The sequence below is a fragment of the Typopeltis vanoorti genome, chromosome 24, assembly GCF_054136105.1.
Source record: "Typopeltis vanoorti isolate ZY-2024b chromosome 24, IOZ_Tvanoo_1.0, whole genome shotgun sequence".
Taxonomy (NCBI): Eukaryota; Metazoa; Arthropoda; class Arachnida; order Uropygi; family Thelyphonidae; genus Typopeltis; species Typopeltis vanoorti.
In genome coordinates this window covers 7902084-7929984 of record NC_143572.1, presented here as the reverse complement: position 1 = coordinate 7929984, position 27901 = coordinate 7902084, and the positions used below count along the sequence as shown (strand labels likewise).

The window sequence follows — 27901 nt, the reverse complement described above, 5'->3', positions numbered from 1 at the left end:
GGCTGGAAACAGGTGAACCTTGATTCATTGCTCCTGAGACCATTTTCCAGCAGTCAGTTATTCAGTTCATACACTCTTTGCACCAAGCCAGATGAGCTGCCTTGTTTATTGTTATGATGTTTGGCTTGTGTGCCACTACTCTTCTGTGGAAACCCAGTGAATGGAGTTCTTTTCATACAGTAGTAGTGCTCACCATGTTATGGTGCTCTGGAATTCATCACTGATGGTTTTACTTTTTTGCCACTACCCCACAAAAAGTTTAATCCCACAGTACATTAGTGCAATAGGTTGGCTAAGGTTTTCTTTTATTTAGATTTATTTATTAACAGTATTTATTTATTTACAAAAATCTAAAGACCAAACATACAACTTTTTTTAGCCACTTTAGGCCTCATTGCACAGGATTGTAGTCTCACACTGGGTGATGAAATTCATCTCATACCTTATGACAATCACAAACATCCATGCCAATAGCAGGTTTCATACTTGCAGCAGCTTGTAAGTTGGAGAGCGGGTTTGCTAATCACTTTAACAATCAGGCTAGCCATTATGAAAGCTCTTGTAGCTTCTGATATGTGAGCATTGCAAGGTTTCTCAAAGGCAAAAGAGTGGAAATATTGTCATTGGCAGAACTGTGGATAGGATTTCAAATTAGTGAAAGAAGATAATTTCTGAATAAGAAAAAGAGTAAATGTACAAGATTAATGTACAAAATGTAAATATAGATATCTACTATTAGTATAGTGAATGTATACTGATGGCTAAATATATATCTCGTGTGAAAGAATATGACGTGTCTCGTAAGGATAGTAAGGGCAAGACGGGAGAGAGTGGTGATGATAGCAGGGGAATTATGTTTGCTCAAGGTTTAGATAAAGGAGAAAAATGGCAGTGATTTTGAAGCAGTATGGTGTGAGGTGGAGATTGATAGAATGAGATATTTTTCTGGGTGTTGTTACATGCCGAGGAATGTGTAGGGTGGTGACAAAGAAAATGAAGGGTGATCATTATGGGTGATTATAATTATATCAACATAGATTGGAATGAAGAGATAGCATTGCAGATTAAGGAGGATGAATTTATTGAGTTCTTAAGGGACATTTGTCTTAGGCCCTATGTAACAGAGGTCACACAAAGGTTGAGAGTTGTAGATATGATATCATCAGAGGATGTGCGTGTGAATTGAATGTCATTTCTCAGTTGGTGAAAGTGGCCATGAGGTCGATCACCTGTGTTGTAGCCATTCATATGAGAAGTTCTGTGAAGAACAGATATGTGTGGAAGTACAGGGCTAGTAATTATGTAAGGTTTAGGAAAGAAATGGGAACTAGCTCTATAGCATGGAAAGAGGAATTGAGTGAAAAGAAGGAGACAGATGCTGCTTGGGCATTGATCAAGAACTATTGAAAACCAGCAATGCTTGAGTATATTCCAAGGGTGAAAAGGCTGAATAAGGTAAGAGTAAAATAGATGAATAAAGTGATTAAGCATGAAATAGGGAATAAGAAAGCACTGTGGAGGCAACAAGATGAATGTTGGTAATAATCAGGTGCATGAAGATTACAAAGAGCAGACCAGGAAGTTGACTCAGTTTGTAAAGACATCAAAAGTGCAGTATGAGCAGAAATTAGCCAGTCAAGGTAAGAAAAAGTCATGGTAAGAAAAATTCTAGCGTTCTTTCAACACAGTGGCAAATAGAAAAAAAAGAATGACTATGGGAAGATGATATTAATTGATGACACTGATAGATTGATAACTGATGTAGAGGTTCCATAAAGTTTAATAGTATAACAACAAGAGGAAAAAATATTAAACTCACTAATATTTTGCTCATTCTACCCAGCATCATTAGAGCACAAAGAAACTGTGACAGGCACACATCACTAAAGTAAGTAATTGTAGAAACAGTTTAAATTGTAACTGACACCTAATGTCCTTATGTGGTGCCCTCTATGGATTCTATGTGTACAAATTATTAAAAAAAAAGTTACATCCTGGCTTAAAGAAATTACAAAAAATCTTAAACCTTATCATATAAAACCACTCCAGATATATGGGGTCCTTAAAATTCCCAAACCCAATACTTCCCTTCCTACAAACTGGCTAAACATTTATCCAAATCAGTTTCTCCCTTACAGGCAACTCTCCCTATCTATTAAAATTCTTTACGCTTCAAAACATTAATAGAAAATTTAACTCTGACAGATTCTGACATTATAGTCAGTTTTGATATCACCTCACTTTTCACTAATGTGCTATTGACAGAGATCCTTTGACCTTATCAAGTGTTCCCAGACATAATTGAATTATTCAGATCACCATACATGCAGGTTATTTCCTCTGGAAAGGAAAAATATACAAGAAGCTAGATGGGACTGCCACGGGTCCCTTCCTGTCTCCCAGCAAACTTGTATATGGGGTAGTTGGGTGCTATGGTGCTATGTTAATGATGTGTTTGCTCTTTGGCCTCATAGTCCAGATACATTATATACATTTTTTTGGCACATTTTGCCAGCCAACTTCCTAAAATAAACTTCACCATAGAAAAAGAAAGTAACAATAGTCTTCCTTTTTAGATACATTACTGACATGACTTCCTAACTGCTCATTATTTTCTGTCTACAGAAAACTCACTCATAGTAGATATTTACATAAACAATCACACTACTGCCATTCCTAACAATAAAGCATGCTCAAAACTCTTAATCACCGAGCCAGGGGTATTTGTTCAAATGGCACAGCCCTTGAAACTGAGCTTAGGGACCTTTGCGACACCTTTTTAGCCAGTGGCTACAGCCCATATGGAATAGATAAAATATTACATGCATCTCCCCATTCCTTCTACACCCAACACATAGGATCAAGCAAAACCATTCCCATTCCATATGTTAAAGGTACATCAGAAAAAATAGCCAAAGTTCTTTGCTAGTGTGATTTCCATATCACTTTCAAACCTTTCATTCAACTAGCTACTTTTATAAATTCTCCTAAAGATCGACTACATCCTCTTGAACATCCTGGAGTGTATAAAGTTCCTTGCAAATTCAAATTACATTCGAGATCATCTGTATGGCAAATCGGGATTGGCAGATCATGCTCTGGATACTCCTTCACGTAGGATCAGATGGGGGAAAAAAAACAAAAAAACATCTTTATTACATAGAAGTCATTACAAGTTGGAGAGGCTATTCTTAGAATCTACATCAGTTATGAAGCACTTTCCCAACCTCAAGTATGGTTGCATTAATTTACCAAAGATCTGGGAGACTATCATCTTAAGACCTAATAGCCGAACTTCTCTGAATTTATTTTGTAATTATCTGACCCATAGAGGATGCCACATAAGGACCTAGAGTGGCACTACCATGAGTTGCCTAGACTTGCACTACGTGCAGGTGCAAACTTGACTTACTTGTCTGTTTGCTCACTTGGGAAATAGGATTAAAAACCAAGTTTATATAAAATTACTTGGTATCTTGAATACATAATATACTCAAGTTAACGTTCAACATCAATCTCTCATCCTGAGATTTTATTTAATAAGGTCAAAGCACCTTGTGGCAACTTGTTTAGGTAAAATTCATAAGCTCTGCATCACTTCAACCTTAGCATTGTCAGGTCTGGATCCCACTGACGAGACCTCAATGAAGGTCGAAACTGGTATGGGTAGTGACCATTGCCTTTAATGCATAGCATCATACATCTCCGCAAGGGGATGTGCTTTACATTAAGGGAAAAATACTACAGAAAGTGATCAGAGCTTAATCCACCTTTGCCACGAGTTGCACTACCATGAGTTGCCTAGACTTGCACTACGTGCAGGCGCAAACTTGACTTGGAAAGGATCCAGCACATCAGGCACAAAAAGGATCCAGCACATCCAGCACAAATTGAACGTTATTGATCTTAAATGCCGGAATAATTTTGATATTTCCAACATATATAATTGATTGATTTGTACAAATCGCCATTCTAAACTAGTGAATCTGGATTTGGCCACTCTTCAGGGGAAAAAAAAAGGTTCATTTTGAATTAAAAATCAATGCCTTTGAAGTTTGCAATTTACTGCTGCAATTATGATCACTTTAGCACTCCTTTTAACTTACTGAGATAAATTTTGACCATCAGTTATAGATAATTAATAGATAAACATTCATTTAATATGAAAATTGCATTTTTTCATATTCACTAGTTTAGCATAGTGGTGACAATTTATTCACTTTGAAAAACAAATTCTTCTTTCACCATTTCTGTTAAAGAAAACTGTTTAGTGACTCTTCCATCTTATTTTTCTTCATTGAGGTTACATGGGGGGGGGTACTTAAGGGTTAAATCTATATAACTGAGAGGAGACCTCCATATAGCTTTTATAGGAATGCCGAGAACCGACCAGGGCTTCTGACCTAATGTTCACTCCTCACCTTCTCATGGTGTGCCCTGTTAGGTATCTACCTGGATACTGAATGAACGAGGATGGGCTGGCAATTTGGGATTTAGCAGACCAAATTGTATTCTTATTGGCTTAAACCAAAATTTCAAATGATGGTACAACATGACAGAATTTCATGCCGCCTTTGACGTCGCCCGGTTACACAAGGCCCCCGTTGTTTTCACCAGGGCAAACAGCAAAAAGTCAGCTACTGGAACAAATTCTAAAACTTATCCCAACTCAACATCACCAGAGTTCAAAATTGGTACTATCAACATAAGAAGCCTGCATGGCAAAGAAATAGAGCTAGGTGAGGAATTGGATAAGTACCAGATCGACATAATAGGATTGACTGAAACAAAAAAGACAAAAACTGGTGATATCTTTCTGAGCAATAAATACAAAATTTTATATTCAGGCAATGACAATCAAGGAAAAGGAGGAGTTGCTATAGTAATTCAACACAAAATATGAGGCTAATCTTGAATGGCAGGCAATATCAAGTAGAGTGATGTGGGGAACGGGACAATGAGACTTATTTGTGCCTATGGTCCCACAGAAGGTTCTACTAAGGTAGAAGTTGATGGAAGTTTTTTCACTTAGCTATGTTACCAATTATATATTTGGTTTAATCCTTTATCCAAGTATAAGCAAACCAGTTTTTGCTCCTGAAGCATTTTCAGGACTGGGGCAACTCATAGTAAAGGTGGAGTAAGTTCAGATCACTTGCCTTAGTATCTCCCATAATGCAAAGCACATCTCCTTGCAGACATGTATAATGCTATGCATTAAGGGAAGTGCCACTACCCAGACTGGTTTTGACCTTTATTGAGGTCTCATCAGTGGGAGCCAGACCCAGAGGTGGTGATACTAAGGTAGAAGTAATGCAGAAGTTTGCTTACACTTGGATAAAGGATTAAACTAAATATATAATTGGTAACATAGCCAAGTGAAAAAACTTCCATCAGCTATCTCTAATCCAGAGAATTTTAATAATAAGGTGTTGACACCTTTTGGCAACTGGTATATGGTGATATGAAAAACAACTGCATCTAAAATCCTTGTGTAATTTACAGCCTCCCTCGATGAGTCCTTGACTTCCTGGAGATCTCGGATAATAATAATAAATTTAAAAAAATGGCTCTGTAGTTTTTTTGAATGATTTATAATACTATAATTAGTAATGTTTTCTCTCTGGTATTTCTAAAGCCAGCAACAGCACTCTCAAAATATAACTGTGTCATAGTAACAATTAATCATTATGAGGAACATCGCACGTATACAATACACCCATAGTTCCATGATCTTGTCTTGAAACATTTTTGATATAGGACCAGTTTGATAACATAACTTTTGATCATTTCTTGTGTTTGAGTCTTTATTTATTTTAAATTTATCTTTCAGCCATAATTTAGACTCAACTTTGGTTGTTGATCCATATAATGCTATTCATGATGCTGATATAAGTAAGTCCATTTCACTTTGTAATTCATTACATTACCCATTAGTACATATCACTTGTCCAAAGTTATTTGTTAAAATTAATGTATGTAACTGAGTGTTGTTGTATATTGTATTGGATAGAAGTTCAACATCTTTAATCTGCTCATTGCTGAGGATATTATTCACACCTACAACATTCTTCACAATTATTTTTCCATTTATTTTTGTCAACTGTATTTTAAATTATTTTCTCTAATGGGAGTTGGTCTATCCATCTTAATTTCATTCTTCCTCCCCCCCCCCCGTACCGTCCCACTGAATAAAGACTTTATGGGATAGATTTTTTTGTACTGTTAATTCTTTTCTTTATTATTACAGTATTTCAAAATACTGTAACACATAATAAAGGTGGGGAGAGAACATGGGGGTATCCATGGAAGTTAAGGTTATTCTCAGTCAAGAAAGGGGTTAGAGCTAGGTTTTCTCCCAGCAGTGAGTGAGTGGAATAATTTGCCCTTAGGGGTAGTGAGTGCATCTAGTGTAAATGAATTTAAGGGAAGGTACGATAGCTGGGTTGTGTAATTTACAGCCTCCCTCGATGAGTCCTTGACTCCCTGGAGGTCTCAGATAATAATAATAATAAATAAATAAAAATGGCTCTGTAGTTTTTTGGATGATTTGTAATACTGTAATTAGTTATGTTTTCTCTCTGGTAATTCTAAGCATCAACACTATAGTTCAAAGCTGTTTATCATTTCTTAATTTTCTTCCAAGCTCTAGATTAGTTGGCCTTTTATATCACGACACACACTGCTTCTGTCTTCTTCAGCCTGCCTTGCCTCTGTTTGTTATAATTCTTACCTATTCTTGAAAGATCAAGTCTAGGTAAGATTTGTCTAATTTTTTAGGTGGACTTCTGATAGAAAAAAGAAAAAAAATTGATAATTGTAGCTGTATTCATTTCTAGGGAAAGTTTTTTTTACTATTTTTTCACTCAGGATTGCTGTGTTTGATTGATAAGAACGTAATCAATTGTTTCTGAGAGTGAATAGGAACGGATTATTTAGATAAGTGGGGAAAAAAGTGTGTGTGTGTGTGTGTGTGTAGGGCGATAACTATTGTAAGTTTGTTGCCAAGGATAGGAGAAATTGAGGATAACCATTATTGTTGAAATATTTCATTTCAACTATACGAATGCCAGAAAAACAGGGATGATGAATTTTTGGCATTGGTTAGCTTGAATTGGCCAATAATTATGGGCATTAGTGGGATTGGATTAATTGATGATGATAATAGGGATGGAATGTAAGGGGCATTGTATTTTCAGTGAGGATAAATAACAGGATAGGTGGTGAAATATTGATGTCAGCAGAAGAATTGCAACCCATCCATTTCTCATTCATTCAAGATGGGTTGAACTCCCTGATTAGGGGCTTCAAGCAGTTTAATGCAGCTGGCTTGCCTTCCCTTTTGCTGCATTTCTCTAGGGGATATTTTTATATCTGTAGAACTTGCACATTCATGGGACTAGTTTGTTTTGAGTGTCGAAAAACCAGAGTTTCTGGTAGACCCCCTTCCCCCCCTTCTACCTCCATATGAGACTGACCTAAATCACATCATAGAGGAGATTTGAACCCAGGTCTTTCCAACCAAAGGGCTCGCTGAACTATGGAGGCTTGAAAAATTGCATCCAATGAGTAAAAGTTACAGCATGAAGGCAGGGTTGTGGGCATTTGAGGCAGTTTGGTGGGAAAGATAGAAGCCAATAAAGTAAATATACAAATCAAAATAAAGCATCAATATATACAGTACATGGGTGCTGCTGTGGCTCAGGGAATGCATTGGAAGATATATAGATCATGCATTGGCAAATTTGTTCAGTAAATGTAAGGCAAGTAATCATGGAATCTCTAATATGGGGGGCATGAGTTGGAAGAAGGAAAGATCCCATGGGAAGAAATTGAGAGATGATCACTTAAAACCCTCATAATGGAAGATCCAGAGTATACTTACTAGCTGATTGATAGTATTGGAAGATTTGTCAATGACCAGGATAGCTATTTTGTCTGTGAATTTGGAGAGTAATCTTGCTTTCTTGGCTAAGGATATGATTAAGCATATGGAGTTTTGAGGAAGGCTGTGTATAAAACTACAGTCAGTGATTATGCAAACCCAGGAACCAGCTAGAAAAGCATTATTCATAAGAAATTGCAAAGGAAGGTTGTTGTTGTTTTTTTATACATGGGAAATGTTCAAGGAGTTCAGATTGCATAGCTGTGGTCAGAAGGTCATTTAAAGAAGGCTGTGGTCATTTAAATCATGTGGGAGTTAAATGGATAGCATCAGTTAGCAGAAAAGAAAAAAAAAAATAGATGTGCAGTGAATAGAAAGAGAAATGCGTTCTGCAAGCTCATGAGCAGTATAAAAGCAAGCTGGGCAATTGATATGGAAACATTATGAGAGTAAATCATCAAGCAGACTAAAAGAAAATTCCAGAAAAATACTTATTTAAAATTTTTTATTTTACTTTATTTGGTGAGGTTATGGAAGAGTAACATAAATAAATGCAGATGATAGGAATGTGGCTGGACTAGAATTACTGAGTGATCACCTTACCAGATCATAAGATGGAGATAATTATTGATTGATGTTATGAAATTGCATTGTGGATATAGTCACTAGATTGGATGAGATAATGGTCTGTTTGTGTGTGTGTTATGAGAATGTGCAGGAGAAATCATTCATTACAGAAAACATTGTTATAACAAATGAGCTCACAACAGACTAATTGAAAAGTCCTGAAAGGATCCATAGATAACATGCTGTGCTAAAGGAAATTCACTATAACAAACTTTCCACAATAACAACAATCTCCACAGTAATCCATTTCTCCCTAATCAGAGGCTTCAGGCAATTACTTCTCTTATGCATTGGCACTATCTTACCTTCCTTCCATTCCGTGGATACCTTTCCTGTAGTCAGACTTTCATTGAAAAGCCAGGTCAACAGAGCTGTCGGTTCTTTAGCACATTCTCTCTCTCTCTCTCTCAAAATCTGTGGTGAAATGCCATCCAGTCCCACAGCTTTACTGACATCCAGAATACTCAGTATTTGGAACACACTCTCCTCTTGCACTTCTAAACCTTGAACCTGTCTTATCCCTCTAGTATTAAAACCTTCTCCAGAATGAAATACTCCAATGAAGTGTTCAATGAACAACTCCACTATGTCCTCTGCATCAATCACTCTATTCCCATTTTTATCCCACAATGTCATTCTTTCACAATCATTTCTCCTTCTACTGGCCACATAGCTAAAAAAATTCTCTAGGATTTTTTTTGGATGTTAGTGCCAATCTCTTCTCATATTCCAGTGTTGCCTTCCTTACCGTATTAGTCACTCTCCTGGCCTGAGTCTTATATTCTTCATGCATCTGCTCTCCATCCCTCTCTTTATATCCCTTCCATAACCTCTTTTTCACCTGCAGTTCCTGTTTGATATTGTTTGTCATCCACTTTACACCAAATTGTGTCTTCTTCTTCGCTCATGGAATACAGCTTATTATTGCTGCTAACAAATATTCCTTCACAATTTCCCAAGCACTAATGATATATTGGACTTCCAATTCTGCCCTCTATAGAACTGACCCAAGTTGATATCTAAGACTGTTAATATCACCTCCTTATAATTCCACATACGTTCCTTTATCTTTGATACTCCTGCATGTCTATTCATCTTCCAAGTCAAAACCACATGGTCACTTTCTCCAACTGGGGGAAGAGATGTCATCTCAGTTATAATCATCTCTTTTAATGCTATGACCAAATCCAAAATTCTTGAGCCTCTTGTTCCCTCTATTACATGTTGTCTAAGACATTTGTCCCTCAAGAATTCTAGAAATTCCATTCCCTTATTACTACATACATTTTCCTCTTCCCAACTTATACTGCTGTAGTTAACAATCATTCTTCTTGCACTTTCCAAGCTCAACTTCATAAACATCTCCTGCTCCTCACCCTATGTGTTCCTTGGTTTGTAGTAACACCCCACTAAATATCTTGCCCACCTCTACCTCACACCATATGCTTTCAAAACCATTAGTGTCACTGCCTTCCAAAGCCTCCACTCTTAGAGGACATAAGTCATCACTTATCATAAGCAGTACTCTACCACTGCATTTCCCTTCCTATCCTGCCAAAAAATACTGTACCCTCTGCCACTTCTATTCTTATTATTATATCATCTTTCATCAACCATATCTCAGAGATTCCAATAATCTTCAGACAGGCTGATGCTATTAGCACCACCAGTTCATCTCCTTTATTCCAGATACTCCTGGCATTAAAATAAAGCATAAACATGTCACTGTTTCTATATCTATCATTATTCCCTCCAGATTCCACTGGACTCAGCATTACCTGATGTCTTTCCCATTCCCACAAGAGGCCACCCTTGCTACCATCCAGCCTGGGAATTCTAGTTTCCCTGTGTTGACACACCAACTCTTTCAGAAAACAGCAATCTCTCCAGATGTCTACGTCCTTCCTTATTCAAATGCAAGTGGTCTCTCGCCTACAGTTCCTTTCTGTCCTCAAATGCCCTCCAAGCATCCACATATTCCAATCCTCTCTTGTGACATATTCTGACTATCATGCTATTCATTATTACTGCTCTTCTACTCACCTCGTCATTATTATACCTGGGTAACATACACACTATCTTCTCTCTCTGTGTTTTCTTTTATACAACCTCAAGCATGAATCTCAGATCTCTCGCCAACCCATTTACCTCTCAAGTCATTCGTGCCCATATTACAATCATCTCATCCATCCTCTCACACCACTTAATTGCCATAGCCACACTTTCTATTGTTCTTCTAGGCAAACACTCCTCTGGCATCCTCTATTGCACACCATGGATCATTGAGTCTCCATACATCACACCTCTCACCACTCTGTTCCTTGATTGCTCACCTGCATCTCTCTCTCCCCTAACACTTTCTCTCTGTTTTCCCCTAGTTACCTACCGTCCTAGCATCACTCTATCTCTGGTTCCAGCACTCCGTCGCATTCTTGTCATTCCTCTCTCCTACTGTTTCTATTCTCTCTCACTCCTACTCTGATTCATCTTGCATTCATCTCTTCCCTTCACGTAATCTCATCTTTCACACCTCAACTCATTCCCAAGACATTCCACCTCCTCTTTCAGCTCATCTGTCTCTCTCTGCAAGTTAGCGACTCTTGCTTACCATTCATCCTCCAAATTAAGACCATCTCTGAAAACTTCACAATTATTCAAACTTTCCACATTCCCCACTCTTATTTTTTTCATTCATATTTCGCTCGTTATTCTCACCCTCATCACACTACTGTCTCTCTCTCTCTCTCTAGGTTGAGATTCTCCCTCCCCTGATGCATTGAGGTCAGTTATGGTAATCTCTAACTCACTCTTCCCATTGCCTACATTTTGCATATATGTACTCCCCCCCCCCCCCTTCTCTCACTTGCCACCTATCCAACTGTCATATGCTCTCATCTGTTTACCTTCAATTGTTCAATGCACACAGAGCAGCCAACTCTGATTTCTGACATCACAATCTCTAGTTACAGCAATCCCACCAGATTGCTCTAACTAGAGATTGCTGGCTTTCACTTGTGCATATCAAGGAAAACTCCTACCAGAAGTGTATAACTTATACAGACTCTTTGAGTTCTTTACAGGCCATCTCTTTTGTGTATAATCCACATCCAGTACTTGGTGAAGTGCTTCAACTCTTGCATTAAATAAAGATCCTTAATTTTGATGTTTGGTTGTGTTGGATTCCCAGCCACATTGGAATTAAGGAAAATGACATTGCAGATGCAATTGGTAGATCAGCTCATACTTTCTCAAACCTACTGTTCAATGGTCATTTATATTGACTATAGGTTATAAAATATGTGTATGCATAGGTTATAAAATTAAAGTTAATTGCAGAGTAGCAGTACTCATAATAGGAATCACTGATGAATAACATTACATGAGATTAGGCCTAACATTAAGCATTGGCCATGTAGTCAATGTAGGAAGAAGAGAAGAAGTTGTTTTTGCTAGGCTCTGCAGTTATTTCACACATTCTTATTTACTGAGGACTGATGAATCACCTATGTGTGGAAATGCAAAGCCCTTACTGTTAATCATATTCTGGTGGAGTGTGAGCACTTCACACGAGAGAAATTACATTTTTACTTATCTGGCCAAGGCCCATACACAGACAGATAGCATAATGTTTTTAGATTTTTAAAAAACTTTAATTTATTCAAAGACATTTGGTTATGGATTTGTATATATATAGATGCCACATTGTAAATACTAAACCTTTTACATACATTTATTTAATCATTTATGTTCTAATACCTTTTGTTGGATTCTGAATAAGGAGAAATTTAAATTATTAATATTCCTTACAGAATCCAACTTAATCCACCATACCAAAGGCTATACTTGTAAAAATTATTTGATATTAATCCCATGATTGTAAATTATTATTCATGTAATTGCCTTGAGTTTATTTATTAAATTTTATTAATTAATCTAAAATATGTGTTAGCAATGATAGGACCTTATGTTGAAATATTGTTCTGTTTATTTTGATTATTCCTAATTTAATATTATGAGGAATTATATAAGTTTAATATGCCTTATGTGAATTATAATATTTTAATTTTTTATTTATCACTACCAGTATGTAAAGGTATAATGTTATGCAATATTTCTGTTTTTATTTTCTTTTGATTGTTACTATGGAGACAGGCTAGAAATAGCTAGCATGTGCTTGGATTGCGAGATATGGTATTCAACTGCTGAGAAAGGATTGACATAAGCTAGACCGTGAGAAACAATTTTTTTGTGAAAAAGAAGGGGAGTATATAAGCTGAGAACGGAGAAAACTGAGGGCTTCTCTTTTTCAAGACCGACCATGGTGGGACACGAGAGCATTGAGTATAGCACAGACAGACGAGGAGAATACTGAGAGGCAGCAAAGTGAATGCAAAGGATTGCTGCGTCTAGAACTTTAGTGCTGTAATTGGAATATTTAAGGACCGGGAAAGTAATAAGCAACTGAGAATAATTCTAGAAGGTAAAGAATTACTACGTGTTCCAAGAGTTTCATGGAACTTTAACAGAGAGCTGAATTGGTCGAATAGTGTTAAAGAAGGAATGAGCATTTTCCTTTATCCAAGTACGTCTATACACGTGAAGTGCGACCATTAATAGTTCAGTTCATGGAGAAGATTTATTCTAAATAGTGTTGCCATAGTGTGCTAAGTAAATATAGTTATAAAGTGTGCCCATAGTGAAATTGATGAGCAAAGGATTTATCCGGTAAGAACTGTCCAATTTTATGTTACTTCAGTGCAGAGATATACGTGGGCTGTTCAATAAGTAATAAGACTAATTTTACTGTGGCGAAACCACTCATCACAATATTAATTTCTGTGGAATAAGGAAATGTTGCTGTCTGTATTAACAAAAGAGGTTGATAGATGGCGTATCCGGGCTGATGTGCCAGAGTGTCACGTGACTAAACACAAGCTTGTTTCGGCGTGCCTACGAGGCGCGACCAGTCTTCGAAATGGAAGCGTCCTTGGAACAGCGTTATGTGATTAAATTTTGTGTGCGTTTGCAAAAAATCGGCATTGGGCATTTTTAACATGATACGCGAAGCTTTCCACGATGAAGCAATGTCGAGGGCAAGTGTTTTTCGCTGGCATAAAACTTTTAAGGAAGGAAGGCAAAATGTGGATGATCTTGAACGTGAGGGAAGACCTTCACCGTCCATCACAATGATCTACACAGCAGCGATTATCGTCAAGCATGTCAAAAGGAAGCGTCCATTGCTGAAGAATGGCTTCTTATTGCACCATGATAATGCAAGACCACATATTGCTGGTTGTGTAGTGGATGTTTTGCAGAACAACAATACAGATATCCTACCACACTCTCTATACAGTCCTGATCTTGCACCGTGCTCTGGCTGTTTCCTCAGCTCAAGAAACCACTAAGAGGCCGCCATTTCGAAAGCAACAAAGCATGTGTAAAAGCTGCAGAGGCGGTTTTGAAAGAACTCTCAAAAAACGGACTTTCACATGTGTTTAAGAAGTGGACGCAACGTTGGGACAAATGCATCGCATCTCACGGTAGTTACTTCGAAAAAGACAATGTAAATGATGACGATTAAAGGTAATCTGTTTTCTGTATAAATATAGTCTTATTACTTATTGAACAGCCTACGTATGTGTAATTCCTCCTGTTATTCCCCACATTAACTATAACGTTTTTTGCTGAAATCATCCGGAGTATGAAGTATGAAAGTGTATACTCAAGCAGTTGTTGCCACCATTAATGTATTGAGACTTTACTGACTGTTTAATAATAGTAAAATTTGTTGTTACTAAGACATTTTGTGATATTGAACTCTATTAAAGGTTATTTTAATATTGTGAAAGCTATAAGTCTGATAGCAGAATGCCCAAAGACTGAATATGTAAGATTTGACCAGTTAAGCTTAGACATTTATATTATCTTGTTCTCAGAATTGAGTTCATATGTATAATATATAACCCAGTATTAAATGTTTTGTTTTGATGATTTTAAAATTGTGTTTGCCTGAATCTCTTTTACTGCACCGTTCATGAAATTATCGGACCTAGCGGGAGCTTCAAACATAAGAGATAAACTCGGTCTACGTAAGAAATAATATTGATATTGATATAAAATTAGTTGATGGTTGGTTTCACTACATTTCATTAGACTAATCTAGTTATAGAGTGGCGCAGTCTAAAAATATAAATTTCTCTATATTTAAATTAGTAATCAACCAGCAACCTATTTACTTGTTTAAGAACAGAGTTGAAACAAGATGGCGGATCAAAAACAAGGAAGTACGATCCAACACTTTGTACGTATATTTTACACTATTCGCTATTTTATCTCCTTGTAACTATATATTTATTTATTTACCTACCAATACCCTGTGTACTGCTGTAACCCATGTCCTGGCATAGTCTTCTACAAAATCCCAAATCAATCAATCCCCCCCCCCCCCCCAATCGTATCTTTTCTACCCTCCCTGAAAATATTAAACCCTTCACATTTTATCCCTGTAACTACATTATCTGCTGGTAGCTAAGTCTCACTAATGCCTATAACTTTTGGCATGGTTGCACTAACCAATACCAAAAATCTCCTCCCTCTTGTTCCTGATACTTCTGGCATTAGTATACAGAAAGTGCAGCATCTCTTTAGGCCCCTAACCAACTTTTCTTCCTGGATTGACTACCCTATTTAATAATTTTGCTTGAGAGACTACACTTGTTGGTCATTCCCACACTCACTCTTCTCATGGGTGCCTACATACTCAGTTGCATCCACCATAATTGCTTTAATTTTCCTGAATTTGCACTTCAGCATGCTCATTGAACAAAGCTCTCAGACACCTAACACCAAAACCATTTAGGTGCAGTTAGTCAATATCATACACATCCTTCTCTCTCTCTCTCTCTCTCTCAAACTCAGTCCACAAATCCTACATCATTCCTTCTGCACAACCTGTGAATTGATCCATTTGCTGTCATTGCCCACCTCCTCAGTTTTCCTCTCTTTACCTTGCGACTCTTTTTTTTTACTTTGTCCAACAACTCCTTCACATTGTCCCCGCATAGAATACTTTTCACCTCTCAGATCATTAGTGCCAACCAAGACAATTAGTTCTTTCACTTTAATTTTCTGCATCTGTATGGCATGACTAATAAAGTTAATTTTTGCAACAGGAAAACATGATTTTGTTATGCTTTTGTTAAGTACTCCTCTGATCATAGTCTCCGTACATACGTAATTTTTTCCTTACTTTATTTTTCTAGTTTATCATGTTCTTGATTCTTACCTTGGACCACCTGCTTCTTTCTCTTCTTGTTAATCTCTAGTCCCTTCTGCAACTTTTTGATTTTGCAATAATGTTTTGTCAGGTAGATGAAATTCATTGCCCTGGTGAGATCACCATGGTTCTCTTTCATCCTCTCTAGAAAATTTTTTTCATTATCTAACATTTAGTCTGTCAATGATAATGACTATGATCAAAATGTAAACCATAAAGAAAACTTAAGTATATTTTTATTATAATCACAGAATTGACACTCGTATGTTATGATCATACAGCACCTTTATAATGTCATTGGACAAGACTGAAAATGGCTATGGGTAAGCTTAGATGAGGTAATGGTCTGAGTTACTAAATGAACTGACATGTTATAATATATGGAGGCTTGTTAATCCTTACTTTTTTGATTTTAAGTTCAGTATTAAGTATCCATATAGATACTGAACAAACCATAATGTACTATAAATTTGGGATTTAACCAACCAAATTGTTTTCTGTATTATCTTAAAATGGTATGCCACAATTAAATGTCATGTTAAGTGGATCACCATCTGGTTGAATGAGCCTAGACAACTGTTTTTCTTCAAAACCAGAGTAACATGGACGAGTCAGCTACTGGAACATAATCAGTATCAGTAGAAATGGAGATAGACACAATCAACACAATCAACACAATTCAATGGAAAATTTGAGGAATTAGAACAAGAATTATCTTATGAACATAATTGGTTTTATTAAATTGAAAAAAGATTCAAACAGTAGAGTGATGTGGGCAGATTTAGATTTCTAAATGGGAAATTGAAAATTAAGACTTGTCTCAAAGAATTTTACACAGGAATAAGTGTAAGAAAGTTTTAGGTAATTACCGAGGGCAGCTAACATAAAAAGGAAAATTATTATTACATGACGCCTCCTAGAACTAATTGTGTGGAAGGCACTTATGCAACACAAGAAACATATGGAGAATATACTTTGAAGAGCTTTTGAATGAAGAAAATGCAAGGACTCACAGAGAAGATGGGGAAGCCTTATGAGGGGATGGTGCACAACATTAGTAGAGTGGAAGTGACGGAGGACATAAAGACGATGAAGAATGGAAAATCAGTGGGCCCTGACAGGATCCCAGTGGAGGCATGGAAGACACTGGGGGAAAAGGGAATTGACCTGCTGTGGGACCTGTTAATAAAAGTTTGTCAACAAAAAAATATACCCGAGGAATGGAGGGAAAGTACTCTTGTCCCCATCTACAAGAGTAAAGGGGATGCACAAGACTGTAAGAATTAGAGGAATAAAGCTATGTCCCACACAATAAAAATCCTAGAGAGAGTTCTTGATGGAAGACTGAGGAAGAAGGTGGAGATTGCAAAGGAGCAATTTAGCTTCATGCCTGGTCGATCAACGACAGATGCTATCTTTGGATTACAACAGATGATGGCAAAGTTTTGAGAGAAGCAACGGGAACTACATCTGGTATTTATTGATCTGGAGAAAGAGTATGATAAAGTGCCAAGGCAAGAAGTCTGGAGGTGTCTGAGGGAGAAGAAGGTACTGGAGAAATATGTCAGGCTGGTGCAGGAGATGTACAGAAATGTGAAGACAAGAGTTCGAACCTGCCTGGGACAGACAGAAAGTTTTCTAGTGACAGTTGGCTTGCATCAAAGGGTCAGCATTAAGTCTGTTCCTATTTAATATTGTGATGGCAGTGGTGACGGAGGAGATGAGAGAAGACGTGCCTTGGACTATGTTGTATGCAGAATCGAGAAGTGGCAGCTAAACTGGAAAGTTGGAGGAAAGTACTGGAAGAAAGAGGTATGAGACTGAGCAGAAGTAACAGACAGAGTATACGTGTTGCAAAGTGGATGGCAGCCAGGAGACAGATCTGGAGCCAGAAGGAAATGTCATCAGGAAGGTCAGTGACTTTAGATACTTAGGTTCAACAGTGAAAGAGGATGGTGAGGCTGAGAAGGAAGTGGGATGTAGGATGGAGGAACTGGAGAGAGATGGCTGGAGTGCTATGCGATAAGAGGGTGCCAATCAATCTAAAAGGCAAAATCTACAGGACAGTAATGAGACCAGCTATGATGTATGCTATCGAAACTGTGTCCTGAAGAAAAATAACATCAGCAGGATGGAGGTAGCGGAGATGAGAATGCTTAGGTGGATGTGCGGTGTGACCAGAAAGGATCGTCTGAGAAATGACTATGTAAATGGAATGGTGAAAGTTACAAACTTAGAAGCAAAGATACAGGAGGCAAGGTTGAGATGGATTGGTCATGTGATGAGGAGGGAGGAAGAGTGTGTGGGAAGAAAGGTCATGCAGATGGATGTGCAGGGGAGGAGGAAGCACTGGTGGCCAAAGAAGAGATGGTGGAGGAGGACTTGAGGATGAAGAGCTTTGATGTGGCTACAGCCCAAGACAGGAGGTTGTGGAGGAGACTCACTACAAACAGCAACCTTACTTAAGTGGGGAAAACTGAAGAAGAATTCTCTGGGCAGTTTGCTTATATATGCGAGATGAAAAATTTGCAACACTTCTACCTCTGTGTGAGATCAGTTCACTTGCCATCAATTTAATAAAGTCTGTATATAGATTCTTCTTGTAGTAATGAGAATAAAGCTCAATTCTTTTCTGCTTGAAGTACACAGTGTCCTGTCATTCTTCCTCCTTTTTTATGAAGACAAAAACACTGCTACCTCCATAAGAGATCATCTGATTTCAGCAAAAAGTCCTGCTAATATTTATACAACTTCTAGATGGGATTTGAACCCATGTTTTATCAACTAAAGGGCTTTGTTGAAACCAACTGAGGCACAGACTCTCGAAGAAAATGGCCCTTGTTCGTAATCTAAACAAAGTAGCAAATGAATATCGGGCATATATAGATGTTTTGGTAAAATATGGAGAAAACAGTAAAAACAGTACTTCTAATAATAATAAATTAAATACCTGTTGGATTTCTCCTCAGGACTGGATTAGTCATTACAGACACCATGATCAAAATAAAAACATTTTCACATAGAACAACGACACAAGAAATAAGAAAAGTCTTATTTGCTGTGTTGTTTGTTATAATTATATCTTCATAATGGCTCAGGTTACAAGGAACAGGAACTAGCAAGTGATCCTTTCACCAAAGTTTATTCACCAAAACAGGGGTTCAGACAATTGTCCGAACCCCTGTTTTTGAAGTTATGGAACGTTCCAGGTTTGTTAATAACATAAAAATCAGTGTAAGATAGTAGGAAGCAGTATTTCATCATAGTAGTTAAATACAGGTGGTATGGCAACACATGAACTCAGTGACTTTGAGAGAGATCATCATGGGCTGTCACATTGGTGGTATGTCTGTACGTGCCATTGTCGCTCATCTGGAGCACCCAGATCAATGGTTGGCAGTGGGATCAACAAATTGAAATTTTGGCATCACTAGTGCAGGAAAACACCCAGGGTGGCCACTGAAAATGACTGACAGGGACAGGAGGGTGTTAAAATGGGTGGCTCGCAAAACCATCTACACTCAGCACAGACCATCTGTGATGAGTTCCACAATGCCATTAACACCATATATGGTGTTACTGGCACTGTGGTACTTTTACTTTCATATAGCACTAATGCGGCATGAAAAGAACTTCATTTACCGGGGTTCCATGGAAGAGCAGCAACAGCACACAAGTCGAACATCATACACAACAAACAAGGCGGCTCATCTGGCTTGGTGCAAAAAGCATATGAACTGGACAATTGATCAGTGGAAAATTGTACTCTGAAGTGATGAATCAAGGTTCACCTACTTCCAGTCTGATGGCAGGGTGTGGGTGTGGAGGTAGCCTGGTGAACATTTGTCATCACAGTGTGTAGTACCCAGAGTAAAGTTTGGTGGTGGAAATGGTGTAATGGTGTGGGATGCATTCAGCTAGTTTGGAGTGCGACCACTGGTCGTTGTGCATGGTTCCATGAAAGTAGCTCAGTACCTTGATATGCTGGATAATCAGGTGCTGCCTACACTGTGAAGTTTTAATGAAATGGACCCGTGTTACTATCAAGATGACAATGCCCCATGCCACAAAGCTGCAGCTATTATGGAAAGGTATGAAGAGTGTTAAACGACTGCCCTGGTTTGTGCAGTGTCCTGACCTCAACCCTATCGAACACATGGGACAAATTGGAACAGCGATGGAGGTCCAGAGCTGCACATCCTCGATCTATCGCTGAACTCAGTGCTGCTTTAATGGAGGAATGGAGACAAATTCCACCTGATGTCTACTGCACATTGGTGGGAAGCCTCCCTCAAAGTGTGTAAGAGGTGATTAAAGCCAAACATGGAGACATACCCAATATTAGGGTTTGCCTACTGCTATCAATTGTAAATTACTAAAGTGTCTGGACAATTATTGGTAGATAGTGTAGTACTGATCAGGATAAAAATGATCATCATATAAGGAAAAAGAAAAATGCACAAAAGTTTTTAAGAGAGTCAAAATTGATTAGTTTTCCCAGATGAACTCTAAATATACAAATGTTATTGGTGAGAGTTTGAAACAAAAACTAAATATTAGGGACTAAGTGACGAAATCTGACTTCCATGCCTCACTTCCATAAGTGAGGCATGGAAGATCAGAAGAGGAGATGAGAGAAGAATAACTGCAGCAGTAATGAGATTTATGATGAGAACTTCAGGATACACCTTGTCTAGAGGCATCTGGTCAGTTTGTTCAAGTAAAAAAAAAAAAAATTCAGAACTTCATAGTGGGATTCAGAAGTTAAAGATACAATCTGGAAAAGAAGTAATAATATCAAAAATCCCTAGCAAATAAGTAAGCAGGCATCCTTTGAAAATACATAGAAAGCATAATAAAGCTACATGCAAATGAAGCTAAACAAAAGTCATGGGAAGATATTGGTAAGAATATGGAAACTAAATATCAGGAATGTGGCAAAGTGTCATTTTCAACAAATGTCAATAAAGGTCGAAACTAGTCTGGGTAGTGGCCCTTCCCTTAATGCATAACATTAGACATATCCGCAAGGAGATGTGTTTTGCATTATGGGAGATACTGAGATAGGAGTGTTGGTATCTTGCTCCACCTTTGCAAGGAGTTGCCCTGATGTTGTACCACCTTACCCCAGTCCTGAAAATACTTTCAGGTGCAAACTTTGTTTGCTCACACTTGGATAAAGGATTAAACTAAATTTATTATACTCTAACCAAGTGAAAAATAAACTTTCAACATTATAAATGTATAATGAAAGGCAATAATCTCTTACCATACTGAATGCTATAATAACAAACTCATTCAGTGTAACAAACTACTGAAAAGTCATGAGTACAATAACTATAGCAATAAGAAGGTAATTCCTGTGGTTCTTTAAGAGTTTGCTGTGGTGATAGTTGATGGCTATATATGCTTCTTAGGAGCATAGTTTCCATATTCATGAAAGTGTAACGTGTAGTGCAGTCAACTACTTAATAACAAGTATGATATGATCCAAAACAACCAAAAATTGTGCATTTTGCAGTAGCATTATTCAAAAAGTAAATGACTGATGAATAATTTCATTAGTTGTTGATTGAGAGTTGTTTTTTGTTATGTACTGTAGATGGTTTATTTATAATCAGTTATGACATCTATTGTTTTAAATTATATGCCTTATTTTCACAATTTAAAACCAACACTGCAATGATTTGTTAAATTTTAGTAGAGATCCTAACAATAAAATTTCATTAAATTCCAAATACAGTCAGAGCAATGTTATTCCTTTGTGTCATGTTTTAGTTGAAGATCTGAAATAGCAGATTGCATTGAAATCTATCCAGCTAGTCAGAGCCTAGTTACTATATATATGAACAAAATGAATCTGCTTATGCATTATTTAAAATGAAACTTTTAAAGGCAGTGCTGTATTAACATTGTGACTGTTCCTTGCCCTGTAATCGAGTATAATGCATAAAAACAAGAATAAATTACCATATATGTCGGCATATAGGACGGCTGGTTTTTAAGATGAGGCCTAAATTTTAGGCTATTTTAAGGTTCTAAGCTTATGTCGATTGTATAAGGTGGTCAAAGCTGTATAACTGAGAGGAGACCTCCACATACCTTTAAAGGAATGCAGAGAACCGACCAGGGCTTCTGACCTAATGTCCAATCCTCACCTTCTTGTGGTGCACCCTGTTGGGTATCTACTTGGATACTGAACAAACGAAGATGGGCTGGCAATTTGGGATTTAGCCGACCAAATAGTATTCTTATTGGCTTAAAACAATATAGAAAATGATGGTACAACATGACAAAATTTCATGCCGGCTGGGGCGTCACTGGGTTAAACAAGGCCCCCCCCCGGTTTTTTTTTTTTAATATGCCAAAAGGCTATTTTACCAGTGAAATTGTTAATAGAAAGGGGGGTAGTAAATCCCTTTATGTTTTAAAACATAAAGGGATTTACCATCCCTCTTTCTATTAAGGCCCTGTTGTTTTTGCCAGGGAACCAGGGTGAACTGCGAAAAGTCAGCTACTGGAACAAATCTGAAAGCACACCCCAACTCAACATCACTAGAGTTAAAGATCGGTACTATCTACATAAGAAACCTGAATGGCAAAGAAATGGAGCTAGCTGAAGAATTACATAAATAACAGATTGACATAATAGGGGTGACTGAAACAAAAAAGATAAAAACTGGTGAGATCTTTCTGAGCAATAAACACAAAATGTTATATTCAGGAAATGACAATCAAGTAAAAGAAGGAGTAGCCATGGTATTCAACACAAAATATGAGGCTAATCTTCGTGAATGGCAGGCAGTCTCAAGTAGAGTGATGTGGGCAAATATCAGAATGGGGAATACGACAATGAGACTTATTTGTGCCTATGGTCCCACAGAAGGTTCTACTAAGGTAGAAGTGGAGTAATTTTTTGATGCTTTAGAAAAAGCAACTGACACAATGAAAAAGAAAAAGTTGGTCCTTGTTGGGGATCTAAATAGCAGAGTAGGAAATGATTGTCAGACATACAAAAATATTTTGGAAAAATTTGGAGAAAAGAGCAAAGCTAATAATAATGGCAAATATCTGTTGGATTTCTGCTCAGGACATGGACTGATTATTACTAACACCTTGTTCCAACATAAAAATGTGCACAAATTCACATGGAGAGATGAGGCAAGGAATAAGAAAAGTCTCATTGACTATGTTATTGTTGATAGTGATGTTTTCTCCCTGGTGCAGGACACCAGAGTGTACAGAGGATTTGAAATTGAAAGCGATCACTGTTTTAACTTGAGCAGGATAAAATTGAATTTCATATTGAAAAGAATAACATGTAAGAAAGTCCAAAGCAAATAAAAGTTGAGCAGCTCTCAGATGTGAACTGTAGACTAAAATACAGAAAGATTATTGAAAAGAAAATGAAAGAGTTTGAGAACAGGAATCAAACCTTGGAGATTCAGTGGCAAACTCTGAAGAAAACATTGATTGATTCTGCCAGAAAGGCAGGTGGTGAGGTTGTCTGCAAGGATAAAAAAATCATAGCCCCCTGGTGGACACAGGAAGTTAAAGAGGCAGTGAAGGAAAAGAAGAAAGCATATCAAAAGTTCCTGGCAAATAAGTCAGCTTTTACTCTTACAGAATACAGTGACAAATGTAAGAAAGCTAAAGAGTGTGTAAAACTAGCTAAACAAAAGTCATGGGAGGACTTTGGCAAGAATATAGAAAATAAATATCAAGAAGGTGGTAAGATATTCTGGAGGTTGTTGAAGAAGCTTAGGAATGTAGGAAAGAGTGCTGTAAAAGGAGTTAGAGATGACAAAGGTGATATGAAAACGGGAGAAAAAGATATCCTTGAAGTTTGGAGTAATTACTTTGAAAAATTGCTAATTGAAACAAGCAGTGATAGCACAGTGGTAAAAAACACTCAAAAGGCATACAATCAGGAATACATATCCATACTTGAAGTAGAAAAAGCCTTCAAAGGCTTGAAATGTGGAAAGGCAGCAGGGGTAGATGATATTCGACCAGAAATGCTGAAGTATGGCATTTTCATGTAGTATACTATCATATCCTGTACACCCCTTCAGGATACATGTCAGGAATTTGATGATGATGATTAATTTTGTATTTTTTTTTTAATTTTAGGATTATTAAAATTGTTATTTAAAATCATGGAACCAGCAACAAAACGAAGAAAGTATGAAGCTCGATTTAAAATAAGGTTAATTGAAATGGCAAAGCAAACTAATAACTGTGTGCTGCTGCAAGAAAGTTTGAAATAACCGAGAAGATGGTAAGAGAATGGAGGAAGAAAGAAGATATTTAAAAAAAAAATTATGGATACATAATGTGTGGAACACATGACCAGGCGCTATAATGAAGAAACGTAGTTTATTAGTACGGGATATGTTTCATAGTCATTTAACTGAGAATACTAAAAGTCTTCTAGAAAAAAATAACACAAAAATTGCTGTTAGACCAGGTGGTTTAACTTCTATATTGCAACCACTAGATGCCTTCTTGAACAAACCATTTAAAGATCACATGAAAGAAGAGTAGAATAATTGGATGTTGACTATTAAAAAATCATTTACAAACGGTGGATCTATGCACGCTACATCACTTGATATGTTGTGCAATTTTGTGATCAAAGCATGGAATAAAGTAAAAGTAGAGACTAATAAAATCATTTAAAAAGTGGTATCTCTAATCTTATGAATGGTATGGAAGATCATCTGTTGTGGGACACTGATGACGATGAAAACGAAATCAATTCACCAGATTCGAACTGGGATCCATATGACGATCATTTAAAAATGAATTTGAAAAACTATTTTCAACAGATGATGAAGAAAATTAACATGAAAATTGAGGTTAATAATTATTTGGTTTTTAAGACTTACGTCTATTTGTAATATTTTAAATAAATTTATGTAACAAAAAATTAATCTGATTTGTTTATAAACACTGCCTATTTTCTTATATAATGATATATTGCAACTACCTGAATGTTCATTCAAGAAAGTAAGCTTCCCTTTTTATACTCGCTGCACCCATGATTTCGAGGGGTTTTCTGTAGTATTTGAGAGTCGTCTTATATGCTGTAATGTATATGTCTTATACGTATATATTACAGTATATAATACATATATACTGTATTATATACTGTAATACACTCAGTGTAGCAGGAAGACGACATATTTTACAGATAGTTTTAACATTACTGCATTTTAAAAAGTTTTTCTCTCCAGCAGTCTTGTATTTTCATATTTTGCAGTTGCAATTATGGTAGATGCATCTGACAAGAGAACAAAACTAGGCTTACATCCATTATTGTTACAGATAATGAAAGACCATCCAGAAAAAGAATCAGTTCTTGTATTAAATAAGGTAAGAGAGGGAATTTTCAATTATTTTCAGAATTTTAGGTCTGTTTTGATTTACTACCTATGGATCAGGGATCTCACACTCAAATTGGCTGTCATGCTACATTCTTTGGTGTGAGTGACCGTTGTGAATCTTGATAGCATACCACTGAGCTTTGGTTTGAAAGACCTCATTTCAAATCCACTCTCAGACACAAGGAATATTTATAAAGGCATTTTATTTGAAGATGAGTTAGCTGGACTCATACAAAATTGACAGGAATTTTCTGTCTGGAAAATTAGGTCTTTTCCCATGCAGAACAACAAACTGGTTGGTGCATTTAATATACATAATTTATGTTGTCCCCATGGGCATAGTTACTTTGGCAGTATTTCCAAAACATCAACCAACCTGTATTCTTTGTCCCAGTTTTGGGGTTGCCCCCATATTCTTTTTTTTCTGTAATTTACCATAGTATATTGAGAAATTACAGCCTTCAGCAATTAAAGTGAAAAGACTGATAGGACATCTAAAACTATTGATGAATTACATCATAGAGATAGGCCCTTGCTGTAGATGTACAGATAGCATTAATGATTTACGATATTTTTTAAAAATTATTTCATAGAAGTATGTTTGTAATAATAATATTTCAATTCCACCAGTTCAAGCACTGATGTAATGCCATTCATGAAAGATTGAAAACTCTATCACATAATGTGGGAGCCCTACTCTTAAAACCAAATGTAGTTCAAGTGAATTCAGGCTTGCAATAAACAAGGTGGTTGGATGAAAATCTTAGTGTCTTTCACAGTTATCTTATCACAGCGACAAATTCAAATCTATTTTGATTATGAAGTAGAGACATTATTTTCCTGACCAGCCAGGCTGGTCATATTATATATATATATATATATATATATATATATATCAAGATTTAATAGGTAATCAAGGAGAAAACACCATAAATAACAATGGAAGAGAACTCAGGGAAGTTGTGGCCTATAATAGTTTGAAAATCACCAACAGTTTCTTTAAACATAAATATACATAGGAAGCCAGAGGATATAAAAGCACCATTGACTATATAATTGTGGGTGAAAAACTAAAGAAGTTGGTATGAAATTGCAGAGTATACAGAGGATGTAATATTGACTCAGACCACCATTTATTAATCAGTACTATTAAGATCCCACACCAGAGAGAAATAGAAACAATATAAGAATACAAAAACAAAAGCAGGAGCATAAGATGGAACTGTTACAGCAAGATTGTATCAGAGAACTATATCAAAGAAAACTGTTAAATTCTGAATGAAAGAAAATTTAATCCATAAATTTTTCATTCAGATTTAACAAGCAACAACATTCCTGGAGCTAATATTTGTATATCAGAAAATAGGAGACTGATTGTAAACTACCAACAACATATGTAAATCAAGTAATTTTCTCCATACAATATGTTATAGTTATTCATTGTAAAGTTTCTAGAAGTTAAAACTATGTGAACTTTGTATAAATATTTGTGTCATGAAGAAAATAAGGTATCGGATTAAGAAGTGAAGGCCTGAAGCAAAACACATGCGTCAGAGAAGAATTGCGAACAGAAGTTGTTTCCCTCGAAGCACGCTAGGGGAGACGGCAGCACTAGGTGTAAGGGAGAAGTGAGGTGCCGTGAGCAAAGGAGAAAGAACGTGATGTAGGAAGGTAAATATCATGCCAGTGATATATAGAACGTGGCGGTGCTGGCTCATGGCTTTTTTCCCCTTCGTTCGACTGGTCATCAAGTTCGGGAGATCCCTCGGAAGTCGTAGGAGCACGTGGATATGTCTCTAGGTAGCCCATCGGTCAAGCAGTACTTCAGCAAGCACTGATCCCGATCCTGCAGAAGGCCCAGTGCAGATTGACAAGTCATGTCGAGCCAGAGCTATTTACTTCAAAGGAGGCGAGTCGTGTCTGAGCCCACCGTTCGATTCTCTTAGATGACATTAAATAGGAGCATAGCCAGTGAGACGGAGGTATTCTCTACACTTGTCTTGACCTTCTCTACCAAGATAAGTATAGAGAAGGCCAAGTAATTCCACAGTCCCTGGTAAAGTAAACTTTTGTTCTGTTATGGAATTGTGCTAAAAGGGATTATCATTGTTCACGCAAAGAACTTTAAGTTATTCATGTTCCGTTAACGAAAGGACTCTAGGGCTTATGCAAAGTGAGAAAGGGGAACCCTATGTTCTGGGAAAAAGGGATTGTGTATAAATATGTTTTTATCACAAAGTGCTCTCAATCTGTTATTACAATAACCTGTAGGAATGTTGATTACTGAGTGAATGTTTAGCCAATAATAGCTCTAATCTAGATTCATGTTGAAGATGTTAAGAGAGAGAGGTTACATCATTTAATTAAGCTTATTCTCAAGATAGTTGTGATTCTATGCCAGTATTTGATTGTACCTGTAAATCACTTGATTTGATAATTAAGTGTCTTTCTTTTATGTTAATCTAATGACTTGCCTGAATTTATTCCTATTGCACCGCTAAAACATAAAAGGTGGTTACGACTGCAATTGAAATTTAGTACAATCAAATACTGGCATAGAATCACAACTATCTTGAGAATAAGCTTAATTAAATGATGTAACCTCTCTCTCTTAACATCTTCAACATGAATCTAGATTAGAGCTATTATTGGCTAAACATTCACTCAGTAATCAACATTCCTACAGGTTATTGTAATAACAGATTGAGAGCACTTTGTGATAAA

At 36.9% G+C, this 27901-nt stretch overlaps 1 protein-coding gene across 2 annotated transcripts in view; it reads left to right on the top strand.

Moving 5' to 3' along the window:
* LOC150092910 (GTPase Era, mitochondrial) overlaps positions 1-27901 on the top strand; it is a 178329-nt gene that overhangs the window by 73915 nt on the left and 76513 nt on the right. For both annotated transcript variants that reach the window (XR_016550443.1, XM_090413965.1), the window contains exons 6-7: positions 5834-5895; positions 25054-25166. Coding sequence is in view for 1 of the 2 variants with exons in the window: in XM_090413965.1 (XP_090270091.1) it covers positions 5834-5895; positions 25054-25166 (175 nt within the window). In the remaining variant the exon portion in view is untranslated. The remainder of the gene's footprint in view (positions 1-5833; positions 5896-25053; positions 25167-27901) is intronic.